General features: G+C 31.5%; 1 protein-coding gene across 2 annotated transcripts in view; it reads right to left on the bottom strand.

The window, feature by feature from the left end:
• LOC129234146 (syntaxin-binding protein 5-like) overlaps window positions 1–18,092 on the bottom strand; it is a 217,790-nt gene that overhangs the window by 39,306 nt on the left and 160,392 nt on the right. For both annotated transcript variants that reach the window (XM_054868044.1, XM_054868045.1), the window contains exons 6-11: window positions 12,999–13,062; window positions 11,186–11,269; window positions 6,557–6,686; window positions 5,775–5,850; window positions 3,815–3,969; window positions 43–115 (exon numbers count right to left, since the gene is read on the bottom strand). In XM_054868044.1, the coding sequence (XP_054724019.1) occupies window positions 43–115; window positions 3,815–3,969; window positions 5,775–5,850; window positions 6,557–6,686; window positions 11,186–11,269; window positions 12,999–13,062 (582 nt within the window). The remainder of the gene's footprint in view (window positions 1–42; window positions 116–3,814; window positions 3,970–5,774; window positions 5,851–6,556; window positions 6,687–11,185; window positions 11,270–12,998; window positions 13,063–18,092) is intronic.

The following is an 18,092-nucleotide window of genomic DNA, read 5'->3' as shown; positions in this document are numbered from 1 at the left end:
TTAACACAAAAAAAAAAGTTATAACTGATCAACAACACATACCCAGGACTCGTAAGATCGACAAGAACAAGATCTCGCTCCAGAAGCACAACAATAGCATAAGGTTCTTGATATTCTGTCACCAAATACAAGCACATGCTGTTAGTCTGATAATTACATGCAATATTTTAGTATGGTTACTGTATACATCTAAAGACATTTGCCACATGCACAAAGTGAGGAAAAAGTACAACAAAATATAGTAATTTTTGTCCAACAGAAAGCATGCAAAATATTTGTACACATGACCTCTGACTGTTTAATTATTAAAAAGGAAATCTGGAAAAAAATATTACAAAAGTTTCAGATAATCAAAGTTCACAAAAAAAAAAAAAAAAAAGCCTGTAAAAATCTTTCCCTTCATAAACATAAAAGTATTTCAAATTAAGAAGGAAAATAGTTCAAATTAAGATTATAAAATTTATTTTTAGTGTTTAAAGTCAAATAGGATTAATAATGTGAAAGAATGTGATAGAAAAAATAAAACTTTTAAAATGAAAGAAATAGTTTCTCCGAGCAGTGGCTGTTGACCGAGGTTAATCATACAATGCAATTGTTTCCGTTTTCAAACGGTTCTCTGGACATACTACTTCAAATAAAACTCCATGCTTATTTCCAACATACAAATTTGGCTGTTTCTGTCATTTCTTCTTAAAATTAACTAGCAAATTACAAAAAATATTCTAAAAGGTTCAACTTTTAGTTAAATTTACTCAAGTTAACAAAACATATTGCTCAAAGCTTGAGAAAGCTCTTGACAACGCCATCAATGGGAGAGTTAATAGGATCAAAAATGGTTAATACATATTTGAAAAAATATGGATCAAAGCAAACAACGCTCAAGAAATAGTAAAGTATATTTAAGAGTTTTTAACAATTGTATGGATGACGTTTTATTTTAATATTTAGCTTAAAAAAAAACACATTTGAAGACTCATGAGTAGCTCAGAAAAATTAATGATCAAAAATTCTTTCAAAAAAAGTAAGACACCAATTGAAAGATTGATACTTGGTGCTTGTTATAATTTTTAACATTTAGAATGGGCAATGCCTTGACACCCGGGGTTATTGAAATTATATCTCTTTTTGTAAGAGTTTTTCACTTTGAAAGCTTTCTTGAGTTATATGTTCCAAAACTATGCACTATTCTCAAGACAAATATCTTCCTTTCCGATTAGGGCAGGTCCAAACAGATATTTAAATTATTTTATTTTAACATGGATAGTTTTGTAATTTAAAGTAAATTATAGAACTGAGTTAGAATTCTTCTTATAAAACTAAATTTCACTGAGTATTTCAAAATGTAAGCTTTTCAGTTTGTTGTTGCTATGCAGAAGATAAAATCACAGCTATTTTTTTACTGGATATATACATTTCTAATCTGATTCCTAAAAACTGAGAAAGTATAGTCAATATATTTTCTAATAGATATTAAAAATTCTTTTAAAAAAAGTCTTATGCTTTGAAATTTATTTCACTTCTTAGAAGAAGCATATGAAATAATCAAGAGCTAAGGACAAGTGAGAAAATACATTACAAAAAGTTTGGTATAAAAGAAAATATTTTCAATAAGATCCAGAAGCTTATTTGTCATCTAAAAAAACAAAAATGCTTTTAACTATTCTTATAGATTGGTTTCATTGCAATAAATTGCAAAGAGTCGAGTTAAAATTTTATATCACCAACGTTCTCCACGTTTTAATGAATTGGCAGATTATTGCGTTTTAATCCCTTTTGAAGCAACATTTTTGTAAGCAAGTTATGTCAGTCAGTTTTAAAGATATCTCTTGGTGATAGAATTTTTTTCAACAGCACCTCTAGTGTTTGAAATTATGAAGAGTTAGAAACAAGATAATTACTTTTTCTTAATCATCATTCTTTTTTAGTTTTGTTTTTCATTTGTAGACGGGGAAACTGCAATAAGAAAGTAACTGCAGGGAGTAAGAATGAAAAATTTTGAGGCTTGTCCTGTAGGATTATACATAGCTTACATTCTTTGGCTTAGGTTTTTAATTAAATTACATTATATACAGATTACATATTATTGCTTCACTTCCTTTTCAAAAAAAAAAAAAAAAAAAATCTGTACGCATGATACTTGCAAATTTGTTTCTGTGTGTGCATCATTTGTTTTTGTGTTTGTAGCTTCAATTTTAGTGGTTTACTTATTTTACTTCCCTATAATAACGTCATATTCTTAATAGGGGAGGCCAGGGTAAAAAAAGATGCTAGTCAAAAAATCACAAAAAACATACTTAGACAACTTTAAAAATATGCAATATAAAATACCATACATATACTTTACTACAATACAATTATTTAAAAGATTATAACATGTTTTGAATTTTTTTATACACTGAAAAAAACATTCACGTTGAACTTACCTTAAAAGTTCGTGACCTTTTTATTTATTTTTTTGTTTTGTAGGTGAGGTGTTTGGGAGTTATTAATGTGTAAACTTCTGACCAAGACTATGACTATTGATGTACTATTTTCTGAAATCTTGAAAGTCTTCTTTATTTACAGGTTGTGGGACAGTCTCTTACTATCCCATACTGACAAATTTGTTTGTTTTAGGTAAAATACAATGAGTTTGATGCTTAGTCTAAGTTTAGCAAGTTCATAGAATAATTTTTTTTCAATGTAGCCTAAATCTAAAATCATCTATAGTCATCAGAGTAGACCATATTTAGATGTTATAAAAATTGATTTTATGCATAGACTGTCTGTAAGTTACTAATAAGTCACTACTACTTCATTAGATAATAAATAGCTTAAGTTCATTTATACTCAGGGACTAGAAAAAAATCCCTAATAACACTTGTACTTTTTAAAGACACGTTTCTGACTATACTTTAGAGAACATGTAAAATATTTTCTGCCCACTTTAAAAATTATATTGATGTTTTTAGTCTTTTCCTATCTTATGTACATTATTTAGAACTATTATTAAGCCTAATATTATATTATTTAGGACCTAGTATTATAAGAAAGGAATTTTACAAACACATTTGTAAACATTAATTTTTGAGAAAAAATATTTTTTTTTATGGAGGAAAATATCGAAAATTAAAACATATTGGCAGATTTAGAATTGTTTGCAGATGTCTCTCAACACTTCACATGATTTTACCTCGCTATATATGGAGAGTTGCAGCCTTCGTCTCTTATTAGCCCACATGGGGTATTAGAGACAAATTTATTGAAATTTTTTAAACATTCTTTTAAACAAAATATTTAGGTTAAATAATCACCTAAAAAATCAAGAAGAGTTCATTTAATTCAGTTAATATGAGGAATTTGTTTCAAGTTATTTAGAATATTAGTATAAATTTTATTCATTTTTTTTATCTCTTATTACCCTTTTGTCTCTTATTATCCCAGCCTCCCCTATTAATAAATGTCAATTAGTGGAATATTTTTTGCACAACTTGAGAATTTGGAGTCATTATATTGGAATACTGATTTTATGAATTTTTTTAAAAGTTAGGCTTAACTGCTGAAAATGCTTGGGCCGGTGACAAGGTTCTATTTTGGAACGTTCGTTCACACAGCTGCACTTAGATTTTTTGCACGCTGATCTTCAAGGGGTTAAAGCAATAATTAGGAAACAAAATTGTGAATGATGCCAGAATGCTTTTATTATGCAAATTTTTATTTATGCAAATGAAACAAGATTTTTTTGATGGAGTAAATAAGTTCAAGAAAAAAAGTACTTGATATTTAACATTTTACAGCTAGATTACCCAAACAGAAAACGATGTGGACAGCTCACCTGTATTCCAAGGCGCTTCACAGAGCATCACAAAGTCGACAATACTGTAATCCATTTCTAAAACTGTTGTGGACCTTCCTTGTTGAATGGTTAAGCTAGATGTTTTCCCTTGCTCTTCGTAGGGCAAACCACCAGAGAAGACAGTAAATACCTCCCTTTGATAAATTATTAAAATTAAAATTAAACAGAAAAAAATAACAAAAAATATGAACTGAAAAGTTAAATTTTTGATTTATTTACTGATAATGAACATGAATTCTGAATCCAGGGGCTTTTCACAGGGAACTTAAGAATAAGTTTTCTTCAGGTCATGGTCAGCAAAAAGATGACAAAACTCTCGGCTCAATTTGGTAACTGCGTTCAATCATGAAATGTTCTAGGATTTTGTTCATGATTGAACATATTTACCAAAAGTTTAGTACATGGCTCACTTTTTTTCTCTGCGCTGAATTTAAGTAAAAAAAGCACTGTTGAACCTTACTTACAATGGGGTCTGGGTTCAGTCAATGGAAAAATTGCAGTCAAAGGTTTTAAAAAGTAGAAGATGAAGTAGACATTGTGCTGAAAATCCTCAAAGAGCTACTTGATGGGAAGTTTTCTAATTTTCTCTTAGTAGAAGTATTCTAAGAAGGCAGTTTCTCTCAGTGTTAAGCACCAAATATACTAAACAAATTTACGATGCGAAATATGGATGAAGGATGTATTTTACACAGCATCTATTAAGTGACACTGCTAAAATAGCGGTTTGGAAAAAATAGTAGCTATACATTGCATGAATAGTAGTTTTATACATGGGTAAAAAGGAAACAATTCACAGTTGTTTATTGGAAGCATATATGCACATAAATAAAGGCAAAACACATATGCTCTGAAAACAACATACACATATGTTTAAAATCATACATAAGTATAATGGAAAATATAACAATTTTAAAGGAAATAGGTTAAATTCTTCACTTAAAGTAAGTTCAGACATATGCGTTCAGAATGGCAATTTGATTTACCAAAGTTATGCAGGCGAGATTTTGAGACCCTATGTCACACCACACAATGCAGAAATTGGCGAATCCTTTCTGATAATGTAGGTCTCATGCATCCCACAGTAGTGTGGAAAAATTTCTTGAAGCTGGAACAATCTAGCATATGGAGTGGACAGCATGTTCTTTGTCTTTAAATCTGATCGAGCATGTTTTAAGACATACTCCGACAATATATTACTGCGAGATCAAGGCCTCCTTTTACCCTCCCAGTCTTTGATACTGCACTTCAGTTAGAACAAAACAGTATTGCCCAAGATCTTATCAACAGGTTCGTTGCATCTATACAACAGAGAAGTGTGGAAATCTTTGCAGTTTACACATAGCATATTAAATATCCAGTACCATTTCCAACCAATGCATTTGTTATTACCCCCCCCCCCCCCCATGTTACCACATTGTTGTCATGCAACATCATTTCATGTTCTTTTTACCGTTCCAAAGAATTGAAGTTCCCATACAATTGTTTTTTGCTTTTTTTTTTTTGTATTGCATCTTGTGAAACTAAGATTTTGAGACATTTGAAGAAAGGCATTTTGGATTCCGGGTACTAACAATAGGGAAAGGTTGGAATTTGACAGGGGTTTCTTTGCTTATTTTCAGCAGAAACTAAATAAGCAAGCTGGTATAATAAAGCAAAAGTACAAACAATAGATGCAAAAAATGAAAAATTTGCAGTTACTGTGGTTACCTTCCCATGGCAGTATTGCACAACGGTTTCTTTTCCTTTTTGCTTGCTCCCCTAATGTGTTTGCGCAGGGTATTTCATGAATGCAGTTGCAGAAGATAGGATATAGAGATCAAATAACAATTCATTTCTAACTTATTTTTTCTAGCACAACTTCAACTATTCAATCTTTAAAAGCAACTTTACATATTGATAAAAGTCTATTTCTTAAAACTAGATACAGCAACAAACTTACCCTGCCCTGTTTACTTTGGACTCCACTTTGTAAATTCCATTGCATGGTTCTGGTTTGCCATCAATTAAAGATTTGGCTGAAAGTTTACAAAAATCAATTCAACTACACATTTTTAACATAGCAAAAAGTTCGGCTTAATAACAAATTTTTTACAGCAACTTGTAATTGCAATTATGATGTGATGAGTTTAATTATCAATCTTCTTTTTCAGGAATTTTTTTGAAAACAAATTCTCTTATTATTAATGTTTTTTTCATAGCACTAAAGTATATTTTCCATACTAAACTATGATAATTTCTCTTTAGCTTACACATACATTAATGAAAAATGTACATCCATGATAGTATCTATTTTGCATTTTGTACCATTTTGCTTCATTTTTCGAGCCTTTCAAGTGACTAAAAGCGATATTGCAACAATAGAGTACAATATAAGCTTTACATAAAAACTTACACAAAATTTTATTCTAAATAAAAAGATCTATGAAATTAATTAAAATTTTTAAGTGTAAACATTTATATGCCTTGAATTTTTATTTGTTTGTCATTAAAGTACAAATAATGTCATAGGCTTTTGCAATACATCTAAAGCAACTTTTGTTTTTAATGCTACTACTTTTTAAAGAATAAATATTTTCCTTCAAATCAAATCAAAATAAAATAATGACAGTAATATTGATAATATAACAATTACAATACAGTAGCAGTAATACAACAATGCCAATAATATTCTAACTATAATAATTTCTTCAAATTGATAGAAAACATTTAGACTTGACTTACCATGTGGATAAACAACTGAGACAGGTTTGTTTGCAACTTTAACATTCCACGTCGTAAGGCTACCTTCACCTTGACTACAGAGAAATTGTCTACCTTCTAGTTGCCATGTTACTGACTTTAAACTAGTGGACTGAAAATGTAATAAATCTCAATAAACATCAGATTTTAATACGAAGGATTTCAAAGAAAAAGTAAACATGTTTCACGATTATACAATTCTAAAACAACATTCTTCTGCAAGAAACAGAAAATAAGCACATGGAAAAATTTGGGAGTTGGACATGGAATTTAAAATGTGCAAAAGGTTTCTATATATGAGCAAATAATCACAAATTCAGAATAAAAAAGCCTTACTGATAGAAAAAGAGATAATCACAATAGTTCGTAAGTTCACTACGATTGCAAAACCAAGCTAATGCTTGAAAGGCATCAAGGCTATTGAATTAAATCTTCCTCTGTGATAGAGTGTGACAAGAATCTAACGAATAATCATTCGTTGATATTTTGATCCAGCTGAAGTTGAACTACAAAATGTTCAAAATATGCTTTACAGGAGCAAAAAAATCCAGCAGGCCATGGATGGACAATATAGCTTTGAAGACCTTGATGAAAGAAATACACAGTATGTGGCTGAAGGTTGTTTATGAATATAGGGCTGTTGGCCAAGTTGAACAATAGGGTCCCGGCTTGGAATTGGAATGGTGCGACTGTAAACGGTTAAAGCTGAGGGGGAGGTGAGCAGGTGATAAAATTGACATGGGGCTTGCTTTGGCTCTTGGCATCCCTGGATAAATGACACTTTAAACACTTGAACATTAGGGTGGTCCAAAAAAGGCCCTTTTTTAAAAATTCCTGATTTTTATTGGTCTTACCCCCTCATTTGGTTCTATCTGAGTAAAAAATAATTATTGTGAAGTTTGGGCTCATAATTTTAACATTTAGAGGTAGCTCAACAGCCTCAAAGTTTCGCGATTCACCATTTTATGCCATAAATGCAGATAGAAATAAAATTGACGCTAGGAAAAGTATATAATTAATTTAATTGAATTTGCCAGCATTTTTTAAGTTAAAAATAGTTACGTAATAATAATATTTCAACAGTTATGTATATGACTTTCCTTAGTACACATTACAAACTCTGCTTTTTACATCTGGGATAAGCTCGTCAATGTTCTGAGACAACTTGCAACAAGAATTGGAATTGTTCTTCATTGCGTGTCATTTTTCCCATATCACTCTTTTATAAGGGCTATACCCCTTTCAGCATTGTCATTAACCACTGAAATTCCTTGAATAATTCGTTTTGCTTTCTTAAAATCCTCCTAATCCCAGATTTCTGGATCTACGTGAATGAAGGTATCAGGTAAACCCATGCTTTGAAAAAATGAAATTGACACCTTTGTCACAAGTTCTTCAAATTTCATACCCATAAAATGTTTTAGCAAAATCTTAGGGCGCTTCACCACATTATTTTTTCCCGTTTACTTCATTCATTGCCTTCACCATCTGTCTTTTAATGCAGTGTGGCACTTTATTGGCAAAAAGGGCTAATGCCACAAGCTCTTCTGACAAATACTGCAGGTGATTGGTAAATTTCTGCGCTGCAGGTTTGCTTATGTCTTCATCAATCTTTTTATACTTCAATAAAGATTTCATTAAAATCGTTATATGGTGCATTTTAAGGCATAGAAACAGTCATCCAAACCTTTAAATACACATGTACAACAAATATGCATATTTTTTGCAATCCCTTTTCTTCTATTGACGTGATGGTAAATTGACAGCTAAACATCCATATTTTGAAACAATACAAAATTTTGGACATCAATCTAGCATAATGCCATAGCCCCAGGTGCTACAAATTTGATACCATGTGGAGGAGCATTACCGAGAAGTATTTTAAGCATAGTTCAAGACATTCTCTATAATCATCTCTCGCCTGCGTGTCATGTAGTAATCGTTCAGCAAGTACTATTGTATCATCCTTTACATCTGTCACTTGTGCTATAATGTCCTTATTGTTGATGCCTATGATGTATTTGTCTTTGTCTGTGAATTCCCAGTAGGCCTGGAATTGTTTTAAAAAGTCTGGTGCGGAAGAAAAACCCAAACATTTATTAAACACCGCACCAATAATTAATTCCACAATGTAGTACCCTTGCTTTCCGCGTTATTGACACTCGTTGTGTCAAAGCACATTGCAGGAACTTTGTCAGTTAGGCCCCAGTCCTGCAAAGCTCACCTTATTTTTTTTTTTTGTGTCATTGTTCTTCTGTTTTTTTTTTCAATAACTTTAATTGTTAATAAAGTTTTCTAACTCGGGCTGACAGTTTTGGGGTCTCTGTACGGGTATTATGGCTTTCTGCCAAAATTTTGTTATTTCTTCAATTGTATTTCTTGAAGATTCTCTGACGGTTTTCTTTAATGGTTATGAAGAAACATACCCCAATGCCATACGAATTGAAGGTAGTTTACAACCCGTCAGCTTACATATGGTTGAACTAAGAAGATAAACCTCTGATTTCGATCTAATTGATGTATTTGCCATGCTCAGTTATTTTAAAGTAAAGAGACATATGCATTTCAAAAATAAGTGCAAACTGTCATTCCAACAGTAGTGAAAACAAAACCAAAACAATTAACAATACAAACATAAGCAACAAGTTGAAAATTTATTCGATCATGACTGTTAAAGGAATAGATTTTATGTATTTACTTGTATTTACAAAATTATTTTCATAAATGGCTATTGTTAAGTCTCTATATAAAATAGCAATTTTATAAAGCAATTGTTTTCTTGTTAATAAAAATAGCAATTGTATTTTACCTTAGTGAGGTCAATGGTTGTGTGTCGTACGAGTTCTATTCAGCAATGATGAAAACTTTATCTGCGTTGAGCTACCTCTAAATATTATCGAAATGTTTTCAAATTTTGTTTGATTTATTTTTTAATACATTGGAACAAAATGGGAGGGTAGGACTCAAAAAATTTTCACCTTCGAAATTTTGAACCACCCTATTGAACATAGGCAGTACCACTAACTGCAAAATGTCATCAACTCACCAGCAAGCTGTCTAAACATCTTCAGCATGTACAACTGTAACTGACTGTCTTACCAAATGTTATGACAGTGCGCCACACAGTAAAAATTACAGACTTGGCTCCCTCACATTCTTTCGGAGGACTTCAGAATTGAGAGAAAAGTATAAATTATAGCTAGAGATCTCAACATTCCAAATATAGGATATTGAGCTTGAACCAGATCAACACCCACTCCAGATGACATTTTATATTTTAGCAGCTAAGTGGCAACTGCCTTCATTTGCATTAAGGCCTGAGCCTGGAGTAGGCAAGTGATATCATCGTAAATGTATCAAGCCTTTATTTTTTCATTCTCTCTCTACAAGAATTTCAATTTTGGGACTGACAAGTTCTTTTAAATGCTTTCACAATTTGGGGGCTTGGGGTCACACATGCATAACTACACTTTTTTTTAAATTTCTGTTACTTTTGTGTAGAGGTATATCAGACTTCAACACATTTAAGGGTCACAAGAGCATATGTCCACCTGGCTGGAGTTCTGATTTGTGCATGCATATCTACGTACAATGTTTATCTTGTTTACAAAAGCATAATTGTAACGGCTGATACGACTTTGTGTCATTGAAAATTTACGGTGGGTGTACTTACGTTTGTGTGACCCCAAGCCCCTGAGTATCAATGAACATTATTACAAGTACAGATTGGTACCCAGTGCTAAAATATTATCAATTTACAAAACTCATCAAATCACATCAGCATACCCAATTATGTTGTTTCAGCCTAACTTTTTTCACAACTACACTTTTTTTTGAAACATGGTACAATTAAAAAAAAAAAAAAAAAAAAAAGGAAAAACCGCAGATTTCACAGGTGTTTCTACTTTAAAGCAGAGATACATAGTACCAACCATTCAGACTATTTATTCCCAACTGTTATGCAATCAAGCATCACCATAATAAAAATAAATGGGCCGATAAAAATATTTACTTAATAAAGAAGAGTTATCTACAATAAATATTTTGAGACACACAAACATGTCTTAAACAAAGTAAGATAACAATATAAAGTATCTGCACACATAGATCAAAACTATCTGCAGAATGAAAAATCAACATGCAGTGGGTATTTAAAATTTTTAGAAAGAAAATGCCTTTTACCGTTAATCATGCATTTGTGAAAGCAATAATGAACATTTTTCATTAATTTATCTTCAAATTTTAAAGATATTCAGTATTTAATAGGGATATTATTAACAATTTTCAGCCAATGCACGTATCTGTAGTAAATGTATTGCACGGCATCAAATGTATCCGCACAAGGCATGCGGCTATAATATAGACTCGATATTATCTAGCTAGGGTCTTAAATAAAGTCTTATAGGCTGAATGTTACAAGCCTGAGTTAGATTTTTTAACAGAAAAAAAGGGTTTAATTATACACAAAATTGAAATTTGATTAAACTTTTCTTCATATAAAACTTCTGTGAAAAATGAACATCAGTATCTACAATTGGCAGGGTTTTTAGTAAATGTTAAGGTGCCTTAAAAACATAGCTAAGTAAAAGTATAGGTAAAGAAATCTCAAACCTCACTACTGTTAAACCTTGCATCAGCAGCTTTATTTCTGAGATCCCATAGAACTACGAGACCCCTTTCAAAGCCAATGAGTAACTGCAAACAAAAATACATTTTCTTCAAAAAACAACTCAGTTTTTTTTCCTTTAAATAAGTAATCCAACAAAGTTTGTACAAATATTTAATTTTGAAAAAAGAAGCAGTCACCTTAATATGTAAACAAAATAAATTTTTAGGAAAATACAGAATTTTTAAACACCATATATTTTTTCTGAATGAATGAGGTACCATAACAAAACCTGAGATATTCAAATTATTTATTTTCCTTTTGAATTTTTAAACTGGCATTTTATTTTACATGAAAAAATATCATGTAAAATAAAATGTCAGTCTAATTATAAGTCTTTCTGTGAATTTTTTATCTTTGTCATGTGACAACACGAAACAACACAACATACACACAAAAAGACTAACTAAATTAACTATATGTATACATACATAAAATTAAATAATTAAGGTGAAAGTAAAAGAGATAGAAAGTACGAGTGTAGAGAAAGAGTTTCAAAGAATTAAAATGAAAAAAAAAATTGAATTTTGACATCTGGAATTCAAATTACGTTTATCGCAATCACAAGTGTGTGCGAATGTAGGCGTGTTTGTGTGTGTAGGTGTGTGTGCGTGTGTAGTTTTCACTCATTCTTCCACAAATAACTGGCTATTAATACCGTGACCAGAAACCGTGGATGATACTTTAAAAATGAAGATAATCCTCACTTTAGAATATTAAATCAACTTAAAATTAAGCATTAAGGTGTGTTCTAGTTATCCCTCAAACTTTGAGTAAAGTTCATACTGTGCAGTTATTTTAAAGATTTTAAAATGCTGCAAACCTCAAATATGCCTTTTTACGATGAGACACTTGCAAATTAATGATTTTCTATAAAATTGGAATAAAAAACTTGGAATGCTCTTCTTCTTTTGGATGAAAGGTAGTCTTCGTTCTATTCTGCATCCCTGACAGCGACGATGAGCATAAAAAATTTCATGGAGTGGTTGAGGAGTTAAGGGGTGAAAGAATTACAAATAAACAAATATACAAACAAACGCATTTTTTCATTAATAATATTAGTAAAGATACCATCAAAAAGTTAGATTCTAATCTTAAAAAATATATATTTTGAGATTGCTCACTTGTTTACAGTATTTGTAATGCAATCTTTTGAATTATGATGGTGAACTTTAAAAAATATATCTATGTGTTATACGAGTTTATTGAATGCCGGGAGATCAAATCAGCATGGGGAATAAGTATCTGACTTTGAAGAGGAGTGCTGCGCCTCAAATTCTGATATGGATGAACAATTCTGTAAAACTGAGGAGCAGTTTTAGGACATTTTCCAAATCACACTTTCAACAAAAAAGCAAACTTTGTAAGTAATGTAATATTTAATGTTTGTATTTAAAAAGTTTGGAACGTTCTGTTACAAAACTTACAAAATAGAAGAACTGATGCAAATGTGTGGTTAAAATTAAAAAAAAAAGTTTTTTTGCATCGCCAAACTTTTGACGCAATTTATGATATTGTATTGTGTTTTATACATTTTGAATCGCAAAATGACATGCAATACCACTTATTTCTTAAGCTGGATCAAATGAAAGTTTTGAATAGTCAATAAAGTTGTTGATATGAATGCAACCACACTAGGCATAAGGAACGCCTATTTTAAATCATACAATCAAGATGCTTGGATATTTTATGAAAAGCAAAAAAAAAAAAAAAAAACAGAAAGAAAAAAGAATGAGTAACAGCCAATACAATGCTCACCTTGTTTGCATCTAAAGGATTTTCACTCAAATGAACTACAGCTCCAGGATGTATTTTACACGTACTGAAATATTAATTTCAAGTTAATAAAACATAATGAAAACGTTAAAAAATTAATCTATTTTAAAAATTAATATTATAAGCATTGTTAACCAAAAGAACTCAGCATTAATTAAAACCCACAGTTATAATATTCTTCAAAAAATAATGGCAAGCATCTAAGCATGAGTATATAAATAACTTTATTTAATGGTAGATATGCCTTTAAAACATCATATTCTTAGTTCTTAAATAATAGCATTATCCAGATCGTTATATTTGGACACATCAAACTTCCTATTTACTTTTTATCTTAAATCGGTTATAAAATAAATAAAATATCTTTACTTTTGTCATTGGTGGAAAATGTTATCACAAAATTATTCAGTTCAAGATTCTTACCCTTAAATTATCCGAAACATTTAGAAATAATTAAAAAAAATATTTTTGATGGTATATTTGCTCAGTTAACGTCTTGAATGTACAAAATTGTGTCTTTTAGTAAAGAAAACATTTTAAAATGGTATTTGAAGAATATTTTTTCGGCAGTTTGTCAAGTCCTGTCTCAAAACAGTATTATAATTTTGCTCAAAAATATTTGAGTGAATTGAAATAAAAATTATTTCAGGGGTGCTAACCGGGGGGGGGGGGGGGGGGGAGAGAATGGCGCAGGTGCAGTCTGTGACATTGCAATTTTTTTGGGAGGGGGGGGGGAGGGTGGTTGAGGGTTTTTTATCATTTTTGGAAGGGGGCTCTTGCTTTGGGGAGGGGGGGTCTTTGCGTTATTTAGGAGGGGATGTGTCCTTGCTGTTAGGGGAAGGGCATAACTGTTTATTTAGTGCTAAACATTTCAAAGTTTAGGTCTGTGTTTGGTCCACCCTTTTGAGAACTGCACACCCATTAGGTCTCAGCAGACAGTGATCGACCGCCGGATCACTACCAATATGGCACCGGTGGTTCAAAAATTTTGCCATCGGCCGCCAATGTTAACTTAGAGAAATCATTGGCCCATCGGCCCTGAAAAGCATCTAAACGCCAATGGATTGCCGATGTTTTTCGGGGGAAAAACCTCTTTTTTATCTATTTTCTTCTGCATGATTAAAAGTAAAAACAGCATAGGGCCTGAAATCAGGCAATATCGTGACCAACACAAGTTTTGAACTTTGGAAATATGTTGAGCTTCGGATCACTACCGATATTTTCACAACATGGCAGACACTAATCAAGCACTCACTTTGATGAGAGTTTTGAGAATTTAATGCTCTAAAACTGAGTCTGTTTTTGCATGCTAAACAAGCAATTAAGTTCAAAAAACGAGGCTCAAATTTAGGGGATCAACCAATGTTGTGGGACAAATCTCAGAAATTTTTTTCTTGAACAGAAATTGAGATCCTCAATAGTTTCCCGATTTTAGCTTACCTTTTTTCATTTAACACTAAACAAATAAACACTTAAGGCTAGTTTTTTTTCTGAAATACTTATTTATAATTTTATAACTCATCACCTAAAAAAATGGTTGCATGTTGTAATTTTACTTTCACAGTAGTTTTTCGTTTTTTAATTTTTCTTTAGGAATGAAAACTGAAGGAAAAAAAATATATTTCCTGAAATTGTTTTTTCAGCTTTCCCCCTCATTATAATGATATGAACTAATGAATTAAGAAATTCATTTCTCCACAGTTATTAAAGTGAGCGATTAAAGAAAGAGAAATTTAATTTTGGGAGTTCTAACATTATTGAAAGTTAAAATTTTTTTAAAACACTAATATAAACGCTTTTATTTTTTCAAACCCATTGTATTTTTCAGATAACTCTAATTCATTTAACCAAAAGATAATTAGCCATTATTAATGATGTTTAATAATATGTAGCCTACTCATTAAGGATATTCACATTCAGTGTACTGCGTGAAAAAGCTCTGCGTTTGGTGTAATAGCTGTTGTTATAGTGTATACATAGAACTGGTTTTTGTGCTATGATGAATATTAGTTATAGAAGTATTCATAAATGAAAGTTTTATTTGTACTTTTAATTTATTGCTGTTATTATTATCATTTAATTTCCGTTTTGCTTTAAAACATGATTGCAAACCATCTTTCGAAACGTTAGGGAAGGATAGGATTTCGGCACTTTTCTACTGCAATTTTTCGATAATAACATTTAAAATGTGCAATTTCAGGCGATATTTCATGTTAGGGGGGGGGGAGTTAAGAAAACCTTCAACAGAAATTTAAAAACATTGAAGTCCTAAAAAGAAGTTTAAGAAGAACTTCAGTGGTGATGTTGGCAAAAAGGGCTCAGGGGATGCCCCTCCCCCGCAAAGCCTTCGAAGTTGAAGTCTTAAAAATGCAATTGTAGGAACCAGCTTTGGTAGCGAAAGCAGAGGGAGGGGTGGGCTTTAGGGACTCGAGCGGAGCAATTTTGGGAAATTGAAGTTTTTGAAGATCTTCGATGATGTTAGTAGGAGGGCTTGCTCTCCAAAGGAAGTCTTTCAAAATAGAAGTTTTAAAACACGATTGCAAGCTATTTTGGCAATGTTACAGGAAGGGTTTGGATTCAACCTCTCTCCTGTAGCAGTATTTCAAAATGGAAGCTTCAAAACACAATTTTAGACAATATCCAATGATGTGCTGGTGAAGGGAGGGAGGGGGGGGGGCAGTAATGTTTAAACATTGAACTCCTAAATAATTTTAGAAAAACTTTAATGATGTTGAGAGGGGGAATTTGGGAACGTTCCTCGGATTTTTCTTCTTCTTTTTAACTGAAGGCTTATAAACCCGATTGTAGGCCATCTTTTGGTAGGCATTACATCAGAGAGTCTCCCATGCCACTTTTTAGAAATTGAAGCTCCAAAAACGCAATTATATCCAATTTTCGGAAGTGTGGCATACATAGGGTTATGTACGCTACACTTCCGAAAATTAGATATAATTGCGTTTTTTCGAGCCCACGAAATTTTTTCGAAATTGTAGTTTTGAAAACGTGATTCTAGGTCATCCTTGGTAACTTCAGAGGGAAAGATGAAGTTCCGAATCTGTAATTTCAGGTCACAATTGGGACCACTAAGGAAATGATTGAGTTCAAGGACCGCTTCTCTTTGCCCTTCTTGGCTCTCTACTTCCTTATTTTTATCAATTTTTAATAAAAAAATTTTGTGGAAAAACTTCATGTTTTTCCAATTACATTTAAAAGTTATATTTTTTGAAAGTAATATTTTAGATTTCTATTCTTATAATTTTTATCTGTCAAAATACTATAAATGTCTAGTTAAAGTTTTGTTTTGCTTCTGTTTTTACCCTTGAACATTTAACTACTAACGTAATGGTTTGACTTTTCATTGCAATCCTTTAAATCCATCTTTCTCTGTTATCTTTTTTCCACTTAAAAACTTTTTTCTCTACTTCGCTGTGATTTTGAACATAATATTTTTATTGAAAAAATAAATATAAATATCTCAGTTGCCTGACTATTATATTTATTTATCTCTCCATTTTTTTAATATAATGACTTGCCACCGGATTTTACAACGTACTGAATACTTTTTTTCCTTAAAAACTGTTTGAAACCTACATTTCGGCAGTCTTTAGTTGGGTGTTTCCATCGGCGATCGGCATGGGCCGTTTTAAACAAAAAATAATCGGCCATTGGCCTTTTTTGAACTGTCGGCCAACAAAATCAGCATCGGCCAAAAATTGTCATTGGTCGAGCCGTTCCACCCATATAATGCTTTTGCAAGATGGTAAAATAAATAATCCAATAATTTTCTGACAACTAAATATAAATTTAAGTTGCACTATGAATAAATAAGCTTATGGTGATTAACATTGAGTAATATAGGGTGTAACTGTCAGTTTATTATTTTGTATAGTGTATCTAAGCGTTTCACTGAACTGTCTGCAAAGCCTTGTCACAGGAAGCTGTAGGCTTCTTTTGAGGATATACTCACAGGTGCTAACAAGATGATTTTAAAAAGAATATTAGCGTTAGTTCTACTTTTTTAATTTCGTGCCTTATATGAAAAATTAAATTCAAATATAAAAAACTGTTGCTTTGCCCTATGTAGACAATCGTAAATCGCTTTGAAAGTAAAAAATCCAGTTCCAGCGAAGGATGCAAGAAGAGTGCATATTTCACTTGATATGTGGAATAAAAAAAACATCCTCACCCCCCCCCCCCAAAAAAAAAAACCTCTTTCATGCTTAAAACTTACTTTAAAAATATTCTAGAACTAACAAGGGGCACAAAACAAATTGGAATGTCTGCATTTTTGTAGAAAAGTTGTATTATTTTTTTCATAATTTGAAGCATAACCGATGAATATAACTCTTTGTTGAAGGGAATAGAAATAGCAAAAAAAAAAAAATCGAAAAATGGAAGATTTTGTTGCAATCAGGGGATTCAGTGGGGATTTCAAAAGTTTTAGGATACAATTTTGATAAAACTTTAGGACAACAAACATTGTTTTTTTTTGAACTTAAATATTATTTATAAGTTTGATTGTTGAAGCCGATAATAAAACATTAAAAATTCAATCTTTGGCCATTTCATAATATATTTTGTTCAAATGTCGAGTTCGCAAATTGACACTTTTCCCATAACTATTTAATTTACGATTTGATTAGCACAAAATTTCATTCCGGTTAATCCTACCAACACATAAACTCAAAATAAAAGCATGTGCTAATCAAACATTAAATAGTTATGGCAAAAAAGTGTCATGTTGCAGACCCTACTTTTGAACTAAATACTGTGAATTGCTCTCTTGAAAACTGCAATAGAAAGCATTTAACCTTTTATTCTTCAACATAGGGACACATTATAAAATAGAAAGATAATGTAAAACATAAAAAAATGCTTTAAATTCATCCATTTCTGCACGGCACCATGTACTGATTTTGCATCCATTTCTGTCTGTTTTTTTCAACCACAAAGAAAGAGAATTTTGTTTTTCGTGGCATTAGGGGGCCATTTATTAATTATGTAAGGATGATTTTAGCAATATTTGACCCCCCTCCTCCAATGCAAGGGTCTGTAAGGTTTTTCAAAGACCTCCCC

Source organism: Uloborus diversus, chromosome 1 (assembly GCF_026930045.1).
Source record: "Uloborus diversus isolate 005 chromosome 1, Udiv.v.3.1, whole genome shotgun sequence".
NCBI lineage: Eukaryota > Metazoa > Arthropoda > Arachnida > Araneae > Uloboridae > Uloborus > Uloborus diversus.
This window is presented reverse-complemented; position numbering and strand designations above follow the sequence as displayed.